Genomic DNA, 22,131 nt, shown 5'->3' on the forward strand with positions numbered 1-22,131 from the left:
TACTACCCTAAACCGAAACTACTTCTGGACAAACAGAAAATCGGTCTGTATTATTGAAATTTTACTTTTTTTTTCTTGCATGAACAGCAAATGTGAATATTTATCTATTTAAGATGTTTATTATCTTTTTTCTGTCATGGGATTTCTGGTCATTTACATTTTTACTATTGTAGTCGGTTTATCTTGCACACCTGCTTGGCTGTATCTTGCACACCTGCTTGGCTGTATCTTGCACACCTGCTTGGCTGTATCTTGCACACCTGCTTGGCTGTATCTTGCACACCTGCTTGGCTGTATCTTGCACACCTGCTTGGCTGTATCTTGCACACCTGCTTGGCTGTATCTTGCACACCTGCTCGGCTGTATCTTGCACACCTGCTCGGCTGTATCTTGCACACCTGCTTGGCTGTATCTTGCACACCTGCTTGGCTGTATCTTGCACACCTGCTTGGCTGTATCTTGCACACCTGCTTGGCTGTATCTTGCACACCTGCTTGGCTGTATCTTGCACACCTGCTTGGCTGTATCTTGCACACCTGCTTGGCTGTATCTTGCACACCTGCTTGGCTGTATCTTGCACACCTGCTTGGCTGTATCTTGCACACCTGCTTGGCTGTATCTTGCACACCTGCTTGGCTGTATCTTGCACACCTGCTTGGCTGTATCTTGCACACCTGCTTGGCTGTATCTTGCACACCTGCTTGGCTGTATCTTGCACACCTGCTTGGCTGTATCTTGCACGCCTGCTTGGCTGTATCTTACACGCCTGCTTGGCTGTATCTTACACACCTGCTTGGCTGCTGAAGTAAGAATTTTGATGCATCTCATGACAATAAACTCACATCGGCATTGAAAACATGCAACATTTCCTATAGCTTTGCAGTCACTTCTTACCAAAGGTAGACAGTTATGAATAAATTCACCACTGCCTTTGATGCATCAGCAACACGTCACACCTGCAGAAAGCTCAGTCTATCAATGATACTCATCCTTCCCTCTCACCTCTATCCTTCCAAGACATGGATCACTAAAGCATGACCTCAGAGCACTAGGACACCACCAACACATCCACTGGCAGAACAATTTGGCAGACTCTCAGTATCCAAGATGAATTGCTTTCACTCGAGTTCTGTGTGTTCTGAAGAGGCTGAAGTATCCAATGCGTAATTCACAGATTGGACAGGTTTGTGGATAAGTTGGGTAATGCTATTACTAATGCTATAGTGAACTACAGGTTCACTATAGGTGCTCCTCAACTTACAATGGGGTTGCATTCCAGCAAACCCATCATAAATCGAAAAAGAATACCACAGCTACCATTTTTTTATAATTAAATTTTGAACACCTTTATTTCAAACAAAAAAACCCATTAACGTACAGAGCTGAAACTGGGCAAGAAGAATGTTTGAAATATTGAACTACAATTAATTGCTGGATAGTGAGGAATGTGGAATTGCATTTCGCATATCGCAAGTGCGGGAACAGATTGGAATTCGAAATTGAAAGTACGGATTTGAACCACCATAACTTAAAAAAACCCATAAGTCAGACCATGGTAAGTATGTATGCTCTGACACTTGGACGATGATTGCAATGCAATTCTGAACGCTCCTTTTCTTCACTGAGTGTTATGGGCCAGTGATTCTGAAGAGTCAATGAGAATACTGTAATTTTTCCGAGAAGACTTTGAGAATATCTTTGAATGGTTCCCTGTTAACTTGGTAATGTCTTCACTCAATAGTGATACAAATCCATTGCCTGTTCAACAAAGTTGACAATGTTTATTAGGGGTTAATGGTAGGAATGGTAGCTTGAGAGAGGACACTGATTTTAATCTGCTCATCTTGCCAGGGGATTTGGAGGATTTTGAAGAGAAATTATTGCTATCTTACTGGTGTTTGGAGGAGTCCACTGTAAGGACTCCAGGTCTCGAAAACAGATAGAAATGCAGGAACCTCTGCTGCCTTACGGACTATGACCTTTATGCTAGGTTTGAAATCTTAATCTTCAAATACCTTTCCTCAATTGACCTAGACAATGCTTGTGCATTTGAATCTTTGTGTTAGGAACACAATCCCAATGTAAATGTAAGGAGGAGCACCTAATCTCCTAAACTACCAATGTTCGCATCTAAACAAGCACCACCCCCACTACATCTCACTCATGACATCTGTAGACCCACACAGACTGCATCATTTCCCTCAAACCCTTAGCAAGGACCAGTGTTATGGTCACCTTCCATGCCAATAACCCCAACACTTGATTACATATAGTTAGCTTCAATGGACAGGCTGCATTAATTGTGCAGACTCTTAAAACACAGACACAGTGTTTGTCACAGCAAATCACTAGCAGGTGGACAGAAACAACAGTTCAATAATGCTGTCAAAATCTCCTTGGAAGGATGTGACACTCCCACTAACTTATGGGATTCCCTGGTCCATGAAAATTAGAAAATAATTATTCAGTCAGGCATTGAGAATCTAAAGTCCATTCAATGAACACAAATAGAAGCTCAGCATAAATGCATAACATCTCAAATTACTTTGCCTCCACTCACCCCATCAAGCACCTCTTATCCCATCTTTAAAAGTATCTACAGCTTCCACATTGATCCCATCAGCCATTTCAGAACCCATAGAACCAGATCAGAAACAAATTATCCATGATCCTAAGGAACTGCCTATGAAGAGAAAACCATCAAGTGAACATACTAGATTTGATTGGCAAACCAATGTTTTCACATCCTGTGCCAGTAGTTCATCCCTTTCAAATATAATTTTGAATATCAATGTTAAAGCTCTCATTCAGTTCTGTTAACTCTCCTTGAGGATGATATTAGAAATTACTATATAATTTATAACTGGCCATTTGCGGTATCATCGCAAAATCAGCAGAATACACTCGCTATGGTTTCAATGTCCACTAATGGAAAAGATAGACATGTATCCAAGTAAGTGATACCTTAGTTAGTGAATTAAGGCCAAGAGCTGTTGCTACTGCACCTGTTGTAGCGGAGACGTAGGCTGTACCAAGCTGGCTGTAATTTAAACAAAAAATAAGAACACATTTTAATGAAATTTTACAATAACACATACACTTTTAGTTGGGATCAAAGCACTATTTACAACATTAGTAAAAGTAAATTAATACTGTTTCTTGGATGAAAAATTAATACTTACAAATATGCAAAAGGCTGGTTTTGCTTTTTTTTGTTGACTAACCAGCCAAAGCATTAGTTTGAAAACTGAAACTTATAATACTGCCATAAGTAAATCTGAAGACAATTACTTACCTTACAGTAATTGGTGCATCTCCACTTCTATTAGTGTAGTTCACTATAGCATTAAAAGATTGATTAATCCACTGCCAGAAAACCACTGCTGGAGTTGTTCTAAAATCAATTCAGAACAAATTATATCGTTACAATCAGTAAATATAACCTGCACAATTTAAAAACAGAGAAAAACAAATTGCCTGCCAAGAGGAGAACACATGGCTCTATTTTCTACACTATTCATAATAAAGTATTGAGGCAAGCTTGACATGCAAGTGAATAGCCAAAGTTTTTAGTGCCGAGAGACAAGTTGCATCAGATGTTTTCAAGCTTAAAAAATTGCAAGAGAGAAGACTGGGAAAACTGACTTGTGATCGCAACAAAAACTCAGTAAAGGAGGTTAGGGTGAAAGAAGGGAAAATATATAAAAAAAACAGAAGACTGTAAAATAATTCAAATACAGTTCAGATACAATAACACAGTAAAGGTGAGAAAAACATTGCTGAAGACAGCATATTGTACATCATACACCCTATATAGTCATGATGTGTTGTCTTCATCCTCAAAGGCCAGCAGCCGAGTTTAGCAGAGTTGGCTGGCTTTATTTTCACCAACACAAAGAAATACTTTGCGTCATCTCTCTCTCTGTCAATCACATCCTTCTCATATCCTTTTCATGTTTGTCAAAATACTGGCTTTTCAGTCATCCTTAACTTACTCTCCCTAGCCCCGATTCCATTCTTACCTGTCCCATTTTGATGGTATAACTCCTGTGATGGCTTCTCTTTCCTTGTGTTCTGACAATGGGCCACAAACCTGGAATTTTAACCCTAACTTACTCCCTCCAAACTTGGTCTGACTTGCTGAATGTTTTTAGCAGTCTTTGTTTTTAAACTGAATTAGCAAACAATTACAATACTTGGGAGGGGAAAGAGTATATGAAAATAACCATTGCACATTTTTAAATCATAAATTTAAGATTTTATAAAATAAAAGGGTCTGGCAATTTTTAGGATCTATTACATCAATGTTTCAATAGAGCTATTTCATTATTCTATAAATCTTCCTAATTTTTTGTGTTGGTTAAAGTCTAAAACAAGTACTTGTGGTGGCATGCCACTAGGCGGCAAAACGGCCCCGCTTGTAATGCACACGGCGGGGCAGCCAGTCAAAATGACACCGTTGGGAGTTTTGTCTTCTTCTCAGCACTGGGCTCAGAAGCCCACGCTGGGGGACCACGTGCACCCCAGCGCGGTTCTCAGCCAGGTCTGGGCTGGAGTATACAAGTCCAGCCTGGCAGCCAGCAATAACCAGTTTTCTGCACACTGAGCTCGACCCATCTGGTTGTGTGTTCTTTCAGTAGCAGTATAACTGCCGCTACAATTGGTGACCCCAACTGGTTCAAATGTCTTTGAACCCAACACAAGTGAACCTGAGATCAGTGATTATAGCCGTCAAGCTGCCTGACTTCTGGGTTCAGGAGCCAGAGACCTGGTTCGGCCACGCGGAGGCTCAGTTTCACCTCCGCCAGATTTCGTCCGACACGACCAAATTCTACCATATGGTCGCCGCCCTGGACCAAGCCACCACCAAACCTCGTTCAGCACCCACCAGCTGAAGACAATACAGGATGCTGCACCTCGACGCCTTGGGGGAGAGGTCCCCGATGGAGTTGATGGACAAGATGCTTGTGCTCATGGGTAATCACACCAACTGCCCACTCAATGGCGAATTTTCCTCAATCATCTGCCCGACGACATCCGGCCGTTACTGGCCCAAGAGAGCTTTACTGACCCGAGGAAGGTTGCTCAGAAGGCCCAAATGCTATGGATCAAATGATTCCCGGAGGGCTCGGTGGTCCAGCAGGTCACGAGGCATGGGCATGACCACGCCAAGCCTGCCCCTAGCACTGCAGTAGAACACCCGGCCCCTGAAGGGGCCAACAAGAGCATAACCATGGGCACGGCATCTGCTCTGGGCCTCTGCTTCTATCGCCAGCACTGGGGAGCCAAGACTCGGAAGTGTCGTCAGCCCTGCTCATTCCAGAAAAACGAGCAGGCCTGCCACTGTTAATGGTTGCGGTGGCTTGCCAAGGACACGGCCTCCTCCATGTCTGGGAACGGTTCAGCCACATTCACATGGACATAGTCAGGCATTACCAGTTTCCCAGGGCAACCGTTACCTGTTCACGGTGGTAGACCGCACCACTCGTTGGCCCGAGGTGATCCAGATGCCAGAAGCCATGGATTCCTGCTCCCGAGCGCTGTTGCACAGTTGGGTCGGCCGGTTCAGCGTTCCGAATCACTTCACCAGCGATCAGGGCGCCCAGTTCAACTGGGCCTAGCTCTGGGCACAGCTTGTCAACAGTTTGGGGATAGAGCTACACCGCACCACGGCCTATCACCCGCAGGCCAATTGGCTGGTCGAGCGTCTGCACCGCTACCTTAAGTCGGCACTTATGGTCCGACTCACCGGTCCCGACTGGGTAGACGAACTGCCTTGGATGCTCCTGGGCATCCGCTCCACGCCCAAAGAGGATCTGCAGGTGTCATCAGCTGAGCTGGTCTACGGCGCACCACTGGCACTGCCCAGTGAGTTCATCAACGCGCCTCACAACCCCCAGCTGTCACCGCACGAGCTACTTCCCACTTGGATTCCTTCGCACCCCCACTGCTGCCCAAGCACGGCACATGGCCATCTTACGTCCCCAGCGAGCTGCACTACGCAGAGTACTTTTATGGCACCTCTGCAGAGTCCTTACGAGGGGCCATACAGGGTTGTCCAGCGTTCAGGGTCTGCATTCACGCTGGACATCGGCGGCAGACGGGACCTGTTTACCGTGGACAGGCTGAAGCCAGCTCACCTCGACCCCACCGAACCAGTGATTGTAGCCCAGCCCAAGAAGCGAGGCCACCCAGCTAAAAAGGACATTGGCGCCGGTTCTGGGGCGGGGGGGGGGGGGGGGACGGACGTGCTGTGTGGCAGCATGTCACTAGGCAGGTGAACCGTCCCCGCTTGTAATCTACGCGGCGGGGCAGCCGGCCAAAGTGGCGCCGTTGGGGGTTCCCCCTTCTTCTCAGCACCGGGCTCAGAAGCCCGCGCTGGGGGACCACATGACTCCCAAGTGACGTTGGCGCCCCCCCCAGTGTGGTTCTCAGCCAGGTCCGGGCTGGAAGTGTAAGTCCAGCCCCAACAGCCAGTTTTATGCTCACTGAGCTCAACCAGTCTGGTTGTGTGTTCTTTCCAGTCTGGTTGTGTGTTCTTTCAGTTGCAGTGTAGCTGCCGCTACATACTAATACAATATTGCTCTACTGCTTTCAAGGACAAGGGAATATAATATCCATATCTAAAAGAGTTGTATTAATATGATATTTTGCAGAGTTTTATTTTATTTATCAAACCAGGTGAAAATATTCAAAAATATTGACAAGCAAGAGTTCATCAATGAGTTTCACCAACCTGGAATGTAAAATGCAAAATAACCCAATATGTAATATCTCATTTATGATTCATCTTCCAGTTCCAATTATAGCTTTACTCCCTACCCACTCAACTTGCAGAATTTCTCAGGTATACGAAACCACCCTGATTACACGTGATCGATAGGGTCCTGCTCACTGTTCTCATCGTCACTAGTTTCTGCATGCCCCATTTCTCTCAGTGTGCTCATTTGCAGAATCCTTGTGCTTGTTCCACCATAGTTTTGTTACACTTTAGTCTGGATATGAAAAAACCCCTGATTACTCATGTTCTTCTCTGACTCTCGTTTTAAGTCATCTTGCAACGTTAATGAGAGAGCCTTCAGCTAACCTGATCTGGAATTAATTTTTGGAATTTGCCTTTTTAATCATTCCTTCAGTAACACACCCTAAACTTCCTCTTGAATTAAAAACACAAAATGCTGGAGAAACTCAGCAGGTCAAACAGTGTCCTTTATGTAGCAAAGGTAAAAATACATAACTGACATTTCAGGTTTGAGTCCTTCATCAAGGTATGAGAGAATGCTGGCAGGCATCCGAACAAAAAGGTGCGGGGAGGGGCGGGGGGGTTGGTGTAAAAGGCAGGAGATGATAGCTCCCAACGCCATAACTGTCGACCTGAGCCCTGGCCTCAGTCACTCACCCAATGAAGCTCCCAACACCACTGCCGCTGACACAAACACCCACCCTCGCTGCCAGCTCCATGAACTCTTCTTCCATTGCGAGGGAGTCACGTGATGGAGTAGTGGCCGGACGGTGAACTCCAGCCCTCTCCAGAAAAGTCGGGAAAAACAAAGGAAAACACAAAGGCACAGAAATAAAAGTTACAGAAAAGTGAGTATAAAGGTGGAAAGAAGATGGCGACAAAAAAAGAAAAATCGAAAACAACGGTAAGAAGAGAGGAAGAGAAGACAAAGGAGGAAAAAGGTGAAGGCCTTACCTGTCCGAAGAGGCCCACTGCGGAGAGAGAAACCCGCTCCCTCAGGTCGGTAAATAATGGACTACAAAAATGGCTCGCAGAGCCGAGTAAAAGTGCGCAACCGCGCATGCGCGATACTTCGCGCATGCGCGATGCGAGTGAAAAAAAACACACCGACGGGAGGGGGGACCAGCTGGGGAGTCGATCTCCACAGCCAGCAACGACAGCTGCAGAACACCTGCAGCAAGAAGAGACCACAGAAGACAATAGAAACAAGAAAGAAGAGGAGGAAAGGGCACCAAAGAAACAACAGATGGCCAACCCAGAGGAAGAAGAGGAAGAGTACAGGGAAATAGAAGAAGAAAAGTAAGGCAAGGTAAAGGATATACTTGCTCTTATTAAAGGATACATGGAGTCATTTAAAGAATGGCAAACACAGGAATTTAAGGATTTAAGAAAAAGAATAAACAACACAGAAGAGAAAATAAATAAAATGGAGATGACCTTAACAGAAATGGGAAAGAAAATGGACAAGATGGAAGAGCGGGCAGTAGCAGCAGAAATGGAGGTAGAAGACTTAAAAAAGAAATTGGAGAAATCTAATAAAAAAACTAAAGAGACACAAGAACTACTAGCTCAAAAAATAGATACAATGGAAAACCATAACAGAAGAAATAACATAAAGATAGTGGGCCTTAAGGAAGATGAAGAAGGCAAGAATATGAGGGAGTTTATAAAAGAGTGGATCCCTAAGACCCTAGGATGTCCAGAACTACAGCAAGAAATGGAAATAGAAAGGGCACATAGAGTATTGGCCTCTAAACCACAACCACAACAAAAACCAAGATCTATTGTAGTAAAATTCCTAAGATATACTACAAGAGAAAAGGTACTGGAGAAGACAATGGAAAAAGTAAGAGAGGGCAACAAACCACTGGAGTATAAAGGGCAAAAAATCTTCATTTATCCAGATATAAGTTTTGAACTCCTAAAGAAGAGAAAAGAGTTCAATACAGCAAAGGCGATTTTATGGAAGAAAGGGTATAAATTTATACTAAAGCATCCAGCGGTATTGAAAATATTTATTCCAGGACAACAAAACAGACTATTCTCGGATCCAGAAGAAGCACGAAAATTTGCAGAACAATTACAAAAATAGACTGAGGGAGGAAGACGGGTAATGAGAGTTAAAATGATCACGATTGATATGTATGTGGGTAAAGACAAAAATAGACTGAGGGATGAAGACGGGTAATGAGAGTAAAAATGATCACGATTGATATGTATGCGGGTAAAGAGGTATAAGAGTGAATAGAGACAATGAGCATACATGAATATATCTGTACTTAGAGGAAAATATAGATAGTATAGACAAGAATTAATAAGGGAAGGTAATGGAATAGAGAGAATAAGGAGGGAATTAAAAGAGTGACCTTTGTGACATATGAAAAGTGAAATCTTTTCTGGGGGAGGCGGGGTGGGGGGAAATAGCGGTCACTGCAAAATCAGTTGACGCTTGCGAGTGGATTCGCAAATCCAAATGGAGAGGGGAGATGTGGTTGTCCGACAAGGGATAAAGGACAACTCAGGAGGTGAAGGGGAGATTGGGGATAAATAAGATAGAAATAGGAGAATAAGGAAAATGTTGGATGTTGTAGAAATGTTGTCTTATAAAGAGTTGAAAATAAGAAAACAGAAATGGAAAAGGAGGAAAGGTAATGATGGAAAAACGGAAAGAGAAGATAAACAAAATATAAAAGGGCTACGCTGAACTATATGTCTTTAAATATTAATGGAATACATAACCAAATTAAAAAGGAAGAAACTACTAAATTTAAATGAATAAATGTATTCCATTAGAAAAAATAACATATAGGTTAAGAAATAATATTGAAATATTCAAACAAGTATAGGAGCCTTACATTAAATACAATAGCGAAAACCTACCGGGGACAAACATTACCTAAGTTGATGGAAGGAGAAGGAAAGAAAAGAATGGACTCAGTAGAATTTCTGGTGTAATTTTGTTGAATGACAACATTGTCTGACTGGCTTAATGCAACCTAGATTGTATACCTAAAATGGATGAGAGGGGGGGGTGGGGGGTGGCTTGGGAGGAGGGGGGGGAGAAAAAGTCACTGTATATGTGTGAAAAAGAAATAGTGTATATCATGGCTAATGTGATTTATGGTGTGAAAAATAAAAAAATTTAAAAAAAAACTCTTCTTCCATTGCCTTTACTTCCAGGCCTACTTCCATGATTGCGACTCTCCACTCCCCACCCAAGGCCCTTTCTCCTGCTTCAAGTCTTCTTTCTCCTCCTGAACACCTCGCCCTGGCCAGCTGTTCACTCTGGACCTTTTTATTTTCAACTATCGTCAAGACATCAACCATCTCAACTTTACCACCCCCTCTCTTGTATTCCAATCTCACCTCCTCAGAACACTCTGCCATCCACTCTCTCTGCAACAATTCCAACCTGACCATCAAACTCGCAGACAAGGGTGGTGCTGTTCTGGTCTGGTGCACTGACCTCTACCTTGCCAAGGCCAGTTGACAGCTCTCAAGACACCTTCTCCTATCGACCCCTTCGATAGGACCAACAACAACACATCAAGAAACCGTCTCTAACTCCATCTCTAACCTCATTAACCTCAATACCTCTAGTCACTCCCTCCCCCCACATACACGCCAACCACATTCTCTTCCATCCCTGTACTGCTTGTTTCTACCTTCTATCCAGGAAACAGAAACCTAACCATCCGGGCAGACCCACTGTTTCTGCCTGCTCTTACCACACCAAACTAGTTTCATCTTTCCTTGTCTATCTTTTCTCCCCTGATCCAATCCCTCGCCCCAACATTTGCAACACCTCACATGCCCTCCAACTCCTCAATGACTTCAGATTCCATGAACCGCCTCATCTTCAAGATGGATGTCCAATCCCTTTATACCTCCATCCCCCTTGCACAGAAGGTCTGAAAGCACTTAGCTTCTTCCTGGATCAAAGACCCGACCTGTCACCCTCTACCACCACCTTCCTCCGCCTGGTAGAATTATCCTCACTCTAAATAACTTCTCCTTTAATTCAGCTCACTTTCTCCAAATTAAAAGAGTGGTTATGGGTAAGCACATGGGTCGCAGCTACACCTGCCTGTTTGTGGAGCAATCCATGCTACAAGCCTACACAGGCAAGACCCCCTCAGCTCTTTCTCCGGTATATCAACGACTACATTGGGGCTGCCTCATGCACTTGTGATGAGCTTGTCAACTTCATCCACTTCGTGGCCAACTTTCACCCTGATCTCAAAGTCACCTGGTCCGTCTCTGATAAAACTCTCCCCTTCCTGGATCTCTCAGTCTCCATCTTGGGAAATAAGTTTTCCACCGACATATATTACAAACACACCAACTCCCACAACTACCTTGACTACACTTCATCACAACCTGTCTCCTTCTCTCAGTTTCTCCGTTTCCGCCACACCTGTTCCCAAGATGATGCCTTCCAGTCCAGATCTTCCAAAATGTCTGCCTTCTTCCACAAACGTGGTTTCCCCTCCACCACCATCAACTCACCCCTCACCCCTCTGCCCCCAGGAACAACAAACATATAATCCCCCTCATCCTTAATGACCACCCCACCAGCCTCCGCATCCAAATCTGCTGGAATTTCCGGTACTTACTACAGGATCCCAGCAAGACACATTTTTCCCCTCTCCTTCCACTCTGGCCTTTCACAGGAATCGTTCCCTCCACGATTCCCTCATGCACTCATCCCTCCCTTCACCATTGCAGCATGCTGGCACCTTGCCCTGTGCCTGGAGGAGGTACAATACTTGTCACCAAGGACCGGGGCCCCAAACAGGCCTTTCATGTGAAGCAACTCTTCATTATTAAATCCAGAGGACTTACTTAGTGCATTCAGTGTACCCTTTGTGGCATTCTCTACATTGGAGAGACCAATCACAGACTGGGAGATCGCTTCGTTCAGCACCTCCACTCCGTTCGCAACCACAGCAACCTCCGAGTGGCTAACCGTTTCAATTTCAGGTCACACTCACTTGCTCACATATCTGTCTATGGCCTTATGTACTGTCCCGCCAAGGAACAACACCTTATTTTCTGTCTGGGCACCCTCCAGCCAAATGGCATGAACATTGACTTTATTGCTTTCCACTAAACCTTTTTGCCTTTTCTTTCTTCTCATCCCCCTTTTCCTGTCTTTCCAGTTCTTTCACCCACATAGCCCTGCCATCCCTCCTCCCTCTCATTGCCACTGTCCGCTCCCTCCTTTCACCTATCACCTCCTGCTTTTGCCCTCCCAGCATCCCCCTCCCACTCTTTTGTTCAGTTGCTTGCCTGCATTTTCTTATACTCTGAAGGGTTCAAGCCTGAAATGTCGAGCTTCTCCAGTGTTTTGTGTTTTTACTTTAGATTGCAGTTGGTATTTTAAAATGCATGATTATTTGAACCATTTTAGGATGATATTGATCTGACATTACAAATAAAGACCATAGAATAACATGCATTGAACAGGAATTTGTTAGTTGAAAACGTGATCCAGAGTCTTTCATGTTATCACATGCTTTCCAAAGCAAAAAAGGGGTTAAATAGCAAGAAAAGTGCACCTTTTCTATTTGCAAACTGGAGGCATTAAGTAGCTTTCAGCAGTTGAGAACAAAATTGGAGCTCTTAAATGTGAAAAGCTTTTACTCACTTATAGAAGGTCATCATACATCCGGTAATTGTCATATTCATTGGCACTTGAGCTGACATTCGGCCAATAAGAATCATCTTTTCTCCTGTATCTGGATGAAATGCAGAATCGTAGATATACTTTGCTCTCCAAAGTTCATCTTCTGTAAGCCCAGAAGCTATGATACCTTGTCTAAGATATAACACAATTAATATATCCAATAATAAATGAAATTTGCTTAAAAATTCTCCAAAATAAATTCTCAAAAAAATTAAAATGTTTAGTTTATTTGGAAATGCCAAATGAAGGAGCAATTCTTTTGTTTCCAGGGGTTTAAATATTTTAAGAGTTGTGACCAGAATTGAGAAGTTTTTTTTTTAAAGTTGGAGACAGTTTCAGGTACCATCAATCCATGTTTAAAAAAAATCTTTACATGAACAGGCACTTTGGACAAATTACAAATTTTGCTTAATGTCCCAAACAGTATCAAAATAATCTAAAAACGTGGATTTTGCTCTGATTATTATTTATTTATATTTCTCTTCAGGATCTAACATTTTAGAAATTTTTATGTCACAACTTTTGAGCCATTCATCATGGCTTCAAATTAAAAATGATCAGACTGAACAAAATTAATGTTAATTTGCTGAGAGGCAAAAGATTCTGAAGGCAATACATGCAGCCACCATCATTTTCATGTTTTGCAATCTTAATACATAAAATCTGAAGAATCTGTGGGGGAATAAAAATTATCATCTCAATTCCTGTAAGGTGTTGAGTGGAGTAATAATAGGAATTATATTAGTTTTACACCAAGGACAGAGGACTTTTGAATCACTTGCTTAGATTAGAAAAGCTATGGTTGGTCTGCTTGACAAGAGAAGACCGTGAGATGACTGAAAAGAGATATCCAAAATTAGGAAAGATTTTAATGAATGAAAAACTGTTTTCACTGGCAGAAAGGTTAGTCATTAGAAGCCAGAAATGTAAAATCATTGATTTTTTTTTTAAATTAGAGGAAAGTTGCGAATTTTCATTCTGACTGAGAGTTAGGATATGGAATATAATGCTTGAAAGGGGTGAGAACCATGGACTGCATGATTAGTGTAGAAGTTAGCTTGATTCTTTTACAGCGGCAGCAACTGGAGTTTGAATCTTGTGCTGTCTGTAAAGAGTTTATAAGTTCATCCCATGTCTGTGTGGGTTTCCTCGCATCCTTCAAAATGTATGGGGGTTAGATGTAATTGGGATCGTGGGCCAGAGGGCCATTTACTGTGCTGTATGTCTAAAATTAAAAATTCAATTTTCTTTGCTTCTATATTGTTCAGAATGCCAGCCACTTTTAAAATATATTAAAATAGACACATGGTAAAATTGAAGCATTTCAGGAATACACCAATACAGGTCATCCACAGGTAACAAAAGGTTCAATTTTTTAAGATGCCCTCAAGATGAATTTGTCCATTAAGTCAGAAAATACACAAAATCACAATATAGAGACAATGTTTCCACAGTATTGTTCATGAATGGCATCAAAACACTTAAAGTTGATTAATAAAAACAATTTCTAGAAGCGAAGAGAAAGAGGAAACTACTTTTGAATTTAATATTGTATAAGCTCATTTATATGCAAGAGTGCAATTGTTCATGATATACATAAATGATTTAGTCCCCTAAGTGTCACATACCCAAGTTTGCTGGTGAGTGTAAATTGAGAGGAAGAGCAAGTCATATCTACAAGGAGCTATATATAGATTAAAGGTTTGGCCAATGGGGCACACCACTGGTAAATGTAAGGTCATTCACAGGAAGGAAAAAATTATAATTTGGAATATTATTTAAATGGAGAAACAAAATGGTGCATGCTGTTGTGCAAGTGAGACTTTGGAGTGCCTGTACATGAACCACAAAAGGTTAGTTTGCATTTCATCAGGAAAGCAAATGGAACTCATTGTCAGAGGTAATACAGAAATGTTATTGTGTATTGCACTCAACTCCAGCTTTTGCAGAATTTCTTGTTTAATCCATTACTAGAGGAATTAAATTTAAGAGCAGGAAGGCTCTGCTGCAGCTGTACAAGGTACTGGTGATGCTGCACCTGTCGTTGTGTGTGCAGTTCTGGTCTCCTTACCTGACCAGTAAGGACTTAAGGACATAGTGGTTCTTTGGAGGCAGTGCAGAGAGGTTCACCAGGTTTGCTGAAGAAATGATAAGGAGTACCTTATGGAGTTTAGAAAGTGGCGGGGGGGGGGGGGGGGGGGGGGAGATATTATAGAAACATTACATTATGAAAGGGATAGGTAAGATCAAAGCAGGAAGATTGTTTTTACTGGTAGGTGAGGCTGGAACAAATGGACATAGTCTCAATATTCAGGGGAGTAGATTTAAGACAGAAACGAGGAACTGCTTCTCCCAGAGAGCAGTGAATCTGTGACATTCTCTACATAAGGAAGCAACAAATATACTTAAGACCCTAATCAATTTTTGAAGAATAAAGCAACTATGGGGTTATGGGGAAAGGCCAAGTAAGTGGACCAAAGTCCAAGGCTAGATCAGCCATGATCTTAGGGGGAAAGGCCAAGTAAGTGGACCAAAGTCCAAGGCTAGATCAGCCATGATCTTATGAGGAAAGGCCAAGTAAGTGGACCAAAATCCAAGGCTAGATCAGCCATGATCTTATGAGGAAAGGCCAAGTAAGTGGACCAAAGTCCAAGGCTAGATCAGCCATTATCTTATTGAATGGCAGAGTAGGTCTGATGGGCCATATGGCTATTCCTGCTCTGATTTCAGATGTCTTTGTGTCCTTAGGTCTTGTATTTGTAACGCAAGGACAGCTTTTAAACTGAATTAGTTCCCTGTGCCGCACCCAAGTGCTGTCATACAATACCTATAATCATGTATTATCCTTCTCGCATTCTGCAACTGGGCATCAGATAGAAGAATGTTCCTGGGATCAGTAACCGTGAAGAAGTGCTTTGCTCTCCCAATAAATGTACCCTGGTCCCATCGCGGTTCTTTGATATTGATGGTCGGTGACAATTCTCCAGTCATTTTATAACCTTTACAAACAAAATGCAAATACTGAACAAATCATTCTCTTCAAATCAACCATATTTCATTTCAATTACAAAGACATTGAAGAGCATTTTTATTAGAAGTGATTGGCAACAGGTGATATGTGACAATTTAACCTTAAACACTGCTTCTCATTTTGTTAAATGTAATTAGATAACCAAGTTAAAACATCTTTAGTCCAGCTAAACCATAGTCTATGAGCAGTGCTGTGGGTTATAAATGTACTGCCCATAGTAATGCACTGAGTGTTGGTTAAGTACGGGTCTCAGATTTCAGCATGTCAAAAATTGTTATTAATTTTTATAAGTCTCTGACATTCGAAACAAAAATATTTTAAAAACATACATAATTGAAGCAATAGTTAAAAAGGATGATCGGTGGAGCGCTGCGCTCCGCTGCCTCACATGAATGAACAGCTGCTGCAAGCGGCTGGTTAGGGGCCGGCTGATGATGTCATCTGCCTCTAACCCATCTCCCCACTCACCCCTCTCCCTCCATGACCCCCTCAAGGCAGGGGGCCAGTGGGAGCCATCAGGCAGCGGGGGCTGTTGGGGCAGGGGTGCCCAGTTGGGTTGGCGGGAGCCGTCAAGACAGTGGGGGTCAGCGGGTTGGGCTGTGACTGCCCCACCTCCCACTCTGGCACCTAAATGGTAGAGCGGTGGAAGTGATCAATTTGGATTTTAGTAAGCTTTTGATAAGGTTCTGCATGGAAGGTTAATAAGGAAGGTTCAGTCACTAGGAATTAGTAGAGAGATTGTGACATGGGTTCAGAGATGGCTGGGAGATAGACAGCAGAGCATCATGGTGGATAAATGTATGTCAGGTGGAAGCTTGTGACAAGCGGGGTGTCTTGTTGTTTATCATTTATATTAATGATTTAGAGGAGGGTGTGGTTAACTGGGTAAGAAAATATGCGGATGATACGAAAATAGGGAGAGTGGTGGATAATGAGGTAGATTTTTTTTGGATTACAGAAAGATTTGGTTTGTTTGGAAGAGTGAGCTGAAAGATGGCAGATGGAATTCAATGTAGACAAGTGTGAGGTGTTGCATTTCGGTAAAAATAACCAGAATAGGACATATACAGTTAAGGGGAGGGCATTGAGGCATGCAGAGGAGCAAAGAGACCTGGGGATTATGGTACACAGTTCACTAAAGGTGGATTCCCATTAAGAAGGCATATGGTATGCTGGCCTTCATAAATCATAGTATAGAGAATAGAAGCTGGGAGGTGATGCTGCAGCTGTTTAAGGCATTGGTGAGCCCAGGTTTGGAGTACTGTGCTCAGTTCTGGTCTCCAAATTATAGAAAGGATATAGATAAGGTGGAGAGGGTGCAGAGAAGGTTTACAAGGATGTTGCCTGGCTTACAGGATCTGGATTACAGGGAGAGATTAAGGAGACTGGGACTTTATTCATTGGAACGTAGACGACTGAGAGGGGACTTGATAGAGGTATTTAAAGTTATGAAAGGAATAGACAGACTAGACATAAACAGACTCTTTTCCCTGAGGGCAGGGGAAGTTAGAACAAGGGTAAGGGGGCAACATTTTACGAGAAATATTAGAGGTGGCTTTTTCACTCAGCGAGTGGTGGCAGAATGAGATAGTTGCGTCAGGGTCCCTTCTGTCATTTAAGAGAAGGTTGGATGTGTACATGGAGGTGAGGGGGATGGAGGGTTATTGGCGGTGAGCGGGAGGGTTGAGCTAGTGGAGTTGTTCTAGTGAACAGGTGCGGACTCAAAAGGCCGACGTGACCTGTTACCGCTCCGTAAATGGTTATATGGTTATACAAAATGTCATTTGTGAGGCAGAAAAGCATGTTTGAAATTACTTTTTATGCATTGGTTTCTTTCAAATATACAAAAGTTTTTTATTCTGACATTACGTTTAAATGATAAATATGGTATAAAAAATACAGATTTCAAGATAAAATGCAAAATTATTCTGACAAGGAAAGTCTTGGATATTCAGAAATTCCAAAATTTCACCCCAGGAAATGCAGACATAAGTAAGGGGTTGGGTAAATAAATATTCAATGCAGAATGCTAACTGGAGAAATTACAAATAGGGACACATATTCCCCACAACATGATAATGGAACTAAGTAAAGCAATCCAACTCACCTGAACATTGTGCCTGTCAAAGGGTGGAGATGGACAACTTGAGAGATAGCGTACTACAATCAGCGTTGCAAAGGATTAAATTTGTAACTCTTACAAGTGATGGGTGGAACTCAATTGGTCAGATTGAAGTAGTGTTGTGAGAAAGATTGACTGGACCTTTTTCCAAGGATATTGACAACAAATGTTAGAAAAAGTACAGTATTTTGCAAAAATAAAGAGATCAAATGTGTTTTTTTTTAAATATACATTTTAAGCGATATTTGTTTTGAGATTTAAGGTGCTGACACAGAAGGAAAAAATACATTTGCAATATCAGCTACACTGGGACTAAGGGTAGGTAGCTACTGATCTTGCAACTTATTATGAATAGAATTAAAATCCTACTTGTACATCGGGTATTTTGGTAGGTCATTTCACTGACCAAGAATAATCATTTTTCTGTGGCTCTAGAGACATACAAATATATACTGGTTCTGGATATGTCAAATACTGTATGGTTAATTTCCCTCTCTAAATGCCATTCATTAAACAATTAGGTTTTTGATTAGAATCTGGTCATTTACAGTCAGCTGTCATCAGCTTTCTGTTCTTGAACAATTTAAGTTCCCCATTTGCCATAAAAACCTCTTCTATCTAGATCAGTGATTCTCAACATTTTACTTTCCACTCACATACCCCTTCAAGTATTCCCTATGCCGTAGGTGCTCTGTGATTAGTAAGGGATTGCTTAAGGTGGGATGTGGGTAGAAAGAAAAAGTTTGAAAACCACTGTTTTAACTATACCTAATTGACTCATTTTGTGCACAGTTTCATAACTTCAAAGGAAATGAGTCAATGACAGTTCTTCTCAAGTAAAATATTTAAGTAACAATTGGGTCTAGAGCAGTGATTCCAAACCTTCCCTTCCCACTCACATGCCACCTTAAGCAATCCCTTACTAATCACAGAGCACTTATGGCAGGGATTACTTAAAGGGGTATGTGAGTGGAAAGAAAAAGGTTGAAAAACACTGCTCTCGATTATAGAAGAAGCCAGACCAATTACATTGGGATAGACTCAAATACAGTTGGCAAAACAATATAACATTATTTTGTTGCTATACAAGCTTAATAGATGCTTGACTTTGAAGCTACCTGAAGTATTTCGAGGGAAAATCTCAGAAGAAATACCTACATTTAATACCAGTTTCTGAATATTTAACAAATTTATGACAAATAAGGAAGGTGATTTTAAAGTCAAAGAGAAAACAAGCATTACACTATCTGAAGTCAGAGTTCATTGCAATGCTTCTTTCTGCCATTTTTGAGAGGAGATCTACAGTGTTTTATATTTGATAGATGCCAATCAAAATAGTTTGATATTTATCAATATATTATTTGTATTTGTTAAACGGAATGTAGATGCACAACACACAAAATGCTGGAGGATCTCAAGAGGGTCAGGCAGCACCCAGGAAAAGTTTTGGGCTGAAACTCTTCATCAGGAATAGCAAAAAAAAATGGGCAGAAGCAAGAAGAGTGCAGGGGGAAGGGGAGGAGCACAGAGGAACACAGTTTAGCAGGTAACGACATCAAATAACAAGTAGCAGTTGCAAAATTTCTCACAATTCCTGTGCTGGTTTGGGGATTAAATTATGCAATTACAAATTATTAAAACAGTGGACCTCATGTAGATGGTCTAAAGAACAATAAAAAAAATGACATTAAATAAGGATCAAAAATTCAAAATGTATATTTTTTCTGCTAGAAATAAGAGACAAAGGAAATGTGTAGGTGGTTAATTCTGCAGAGATTTAAGAATTAAACATTATATGCAGGTTTTTAACAATTTTTAACATGGATTTAGTTTCTCTTTTATTCCAAAAGGTTTTGTTTTTGCATCTTAAACCATTTGTACTTTACATAGTTGACAAAAAATACATTTTTATTGAAGCTAACAATGGGAGGCTGCTTTGCTGCAAGACCTAATTGAATACTTCTGTATTTATTTCAGATTTCTAGTATTTTCAGGTTAAAACTGCTTTTCGTGGCATCAGTTGCTATAACAATAAAGAACCTTGAGGATTTCTTCAGAGCTGTTCCATGAAATATCTTACATAATGTCAAACAAGCAGATGGTGCCTCACTTTCATTTTTGGTCAGATTTAAGTTCAAGGTCAATGCCATCTGATTATACACATAGAGCTCGAGAAAACAGCATTTCTCTCGATCAATGTGCACATGATACATTTCTCACACGGCACATAATCATATGCACACAGAAAGACAGATTAATGCTTGTCAGACAATGCAGCAATCCTCCAGTATTATAAAGGGTTAGTCTCTGTAACCCACCTCTAGAATAAAAAATTATAGACAGGAGACATTTCAATCCTTTACTTGTGAACAGCCAAAAGCAGAACAGACCAAATGAGGAAGCAGTCAAGAACATTTCCCATAAATTTTAAAAATGTACTAAATTATTACTTTGGATCCTTCTTCAAATGTTATAATTTCTGCTGCAAAAAATGAGCAACAATTACATTTCTCCGAATTTTAGATAGTGATGTACTGAACTTATGACCAAAATTATACTTGTTCTTTATTACCTTTCCTTTAAATAGCTTCTTCACATGTTCAGCGAGAGAAAAAAAATTTGCAAAACAAATATTGTGCAGTACATAATTTTGAAACTGAATACTGTATAATGAAACAAAGGAAGAACAAAAAAAAGCTACATTTTACATAGAAGATTATAAACATTGTTATTGACAAATGATTCAGCAATGTAGATAAGAAAAAGTGAAATATTTGGGACAATTAACAAGAAAAATCATGGTAGCTTTGATTCTAGATTAAGGCTGTAGACATTGTAATAGACTTTTTGATTGCCTTGCAATACAAAGTTTTTTCTCATGTTTTTTTTTTTAAAAACTGCTGGTCTTTTTAAAGGATTAAAGAGATTGTATTAAACCACAGCTGCTGCACTATAACTGTTGAACCAGATATGGAGGTATGTTTCTGTGGATGTCAGTTCTTCCATTTGCTTAACTGCTTTGTAAGAATCTGATGCATTAAATAGAGAATTAATGCCTTCATAAGCCTACACAAATCCATTCAGTGATGATACTCCTTCACATAAGCCATTTGATTATTTTACAATTCTTGCATTACCTTTACAATCCCTCCAAAAAGCCACTAGTTCCATCAGAGACTAGCTTCTAAAATAATTTAGAAATTCTAAAACAATTATAATTTAAACCAGTTACACAGGAGATGCTGCGATAGTAGTGCAATATACAAAAGTGCTGGAGAAACAAAGCAGGTCAAAGTAGCATTATAGGAAGGAAAGGGTAACCAACATTTTGGGCCTGTGCTCCCTTCACCTTTAATTGAAGCCAATCGAGTCAAATGAGACTTTTGTATAATTTAAACTAATTTTTAAAATAATCAATTTTAGATTTAATGATATTATCACTTTATATACATTGCAACATCAGATTCCTGTAACATCCCCATTACCAGCAACCCCAAGAAAATGGCAAAAAAAAAGTTAATAAATAAAATTAAAATACATAAGAATAAATAAGTTTAAAATTGTAAATGTTCTCTGAAGCAACACACACACACACACACCCACCCATGGTGGAGATGGGAGTAAACATTCAGCTAGAAGAGCACGCCTGCAGCAGCCATTTGAATAAAGTGGCATTGCCCAGGATGAAGAGTGGGCTGATGATGCGCACCGCTGGAGCGACTCTTCCAAAAATGTCTCCCTGTCCTTGCTTAGTAAGTCTTTATCTTTATTAGTACATTATTAAGCACAGTATATTAGTAAGGCTTTATCTATAAACTTGGGGGAGGGGGGTTAGTTATGATGGTAGCGCAATGCAGTTATAGTACCAGCGTTCAAATGGGAATGTGGGAGTAGTACAATGGGCAGGTTAGGATTACTACACAAAATTAGTGCTTGGTGGTCAATAGGAACTCAATGGGCCACAGGCCTGTTTCTGTGCAGTATTTCTCTATGTCTCAATTACAGGTTGTCATTCAAAAATGATATTTTTTGGGAAGCAACTCCAAAAGAGCTTCAGTCCTTCAGGTATTAGCGGTCATGACTTTCATATAGAATAGTAAATCTGATAGCAGTTCTTGGATTATGGGTTAAAACCTAGCACTGAATATCAATACATCAAAGCTGGGGATTGCTTTCAAATGTGGATGGAATCTTGATTCCAAAGAAGCACGATTCTCCACATTCATAAATCGTGACTTTCTTTTTGCATACTTCAGATTTATTGTCAGGGTACATAGAAACCTGATTTTTTTTTTTCTATGGGCGAGGCAGAATTACCACTTATTGGTAGTGCAAATCAAAAACCGTACACAGCGTATAAAGGGGTAAAACACAGAATTCTGTAGACAATGTGGTTAAATGAAAAAAAACACACAAATGCTGGAGAAACTCAGCAGGTCAAACAGTGCATTTATGTAGCAAAGGTAAAGATACATCAACGTTTTGGCCTTGAGCCCCTCAAAGTGTGGGGGAACACAGAGTATACATGTAAACAAATAAACAAACTG

General features: G+C 41.0%; 1 protein-coding gene across 9 annotated transcripts in view; it reads right to left on the reverse strand.

The window, feature by feature from the left end:
- The window catches only part of LOC138743437 (sideroflexin-1), a 55,616-nt gene that overhangs the window by 23,712 nt on the left and 9,773 nt on the right, over window positions 1-22,131 (reverse strand). For 7 of the 9 annotated variants that reach the window (XR_011344877.1, XM_069898833.1, XM_069898830.1 and 4 more), the window contains 4 exons: window positions 15,259-15,430; window positions 12,393-12,563; window positions 3,296-3,394; window positions 2,965-3,040 (listed from right to left, as the gene is read on the reverse strand). Coding sequence is in view for 8 of the 9 variants with exons in the window: in XM_069898829.1 (XP_069754930.1) it covers window positions 2,965-3,040; window positions 3,296-3,394; window positions 12,393-12,563; window positions 15,259-15,430 (518 nt within the window). In the remaining variant the exon portion in view is untranslated. Of the gene's footprint in view, window positions 1-2,964; window positions 3,041-3,295; window positions 3,395-12,392; window positions 12,564-15,258; window positions 15,431-17,569; window positions 17,726-22,131 lie in introns of all 9 variants that reach the window. The other 2 variants (XM_069898832.1, XM_069898831.1) reach the window with 1 other exon arrangement.

This window comes from Narcine bancroftii, chromosome 9 (genome assembly GCF_036971445.1).
Source record: "Narcine bancroftii isolate sNarBan1 chromosome 9, sNarBan1.hap1, whole genome shotgun sequence".
In the NCBI taxonomy this organism is placed as follows: Eukaryota; Metazoa; Chordata; class Chondrichthyes; order Torpediniformes; family Narcinidae; genus Narcine; species Narcine bancroftii.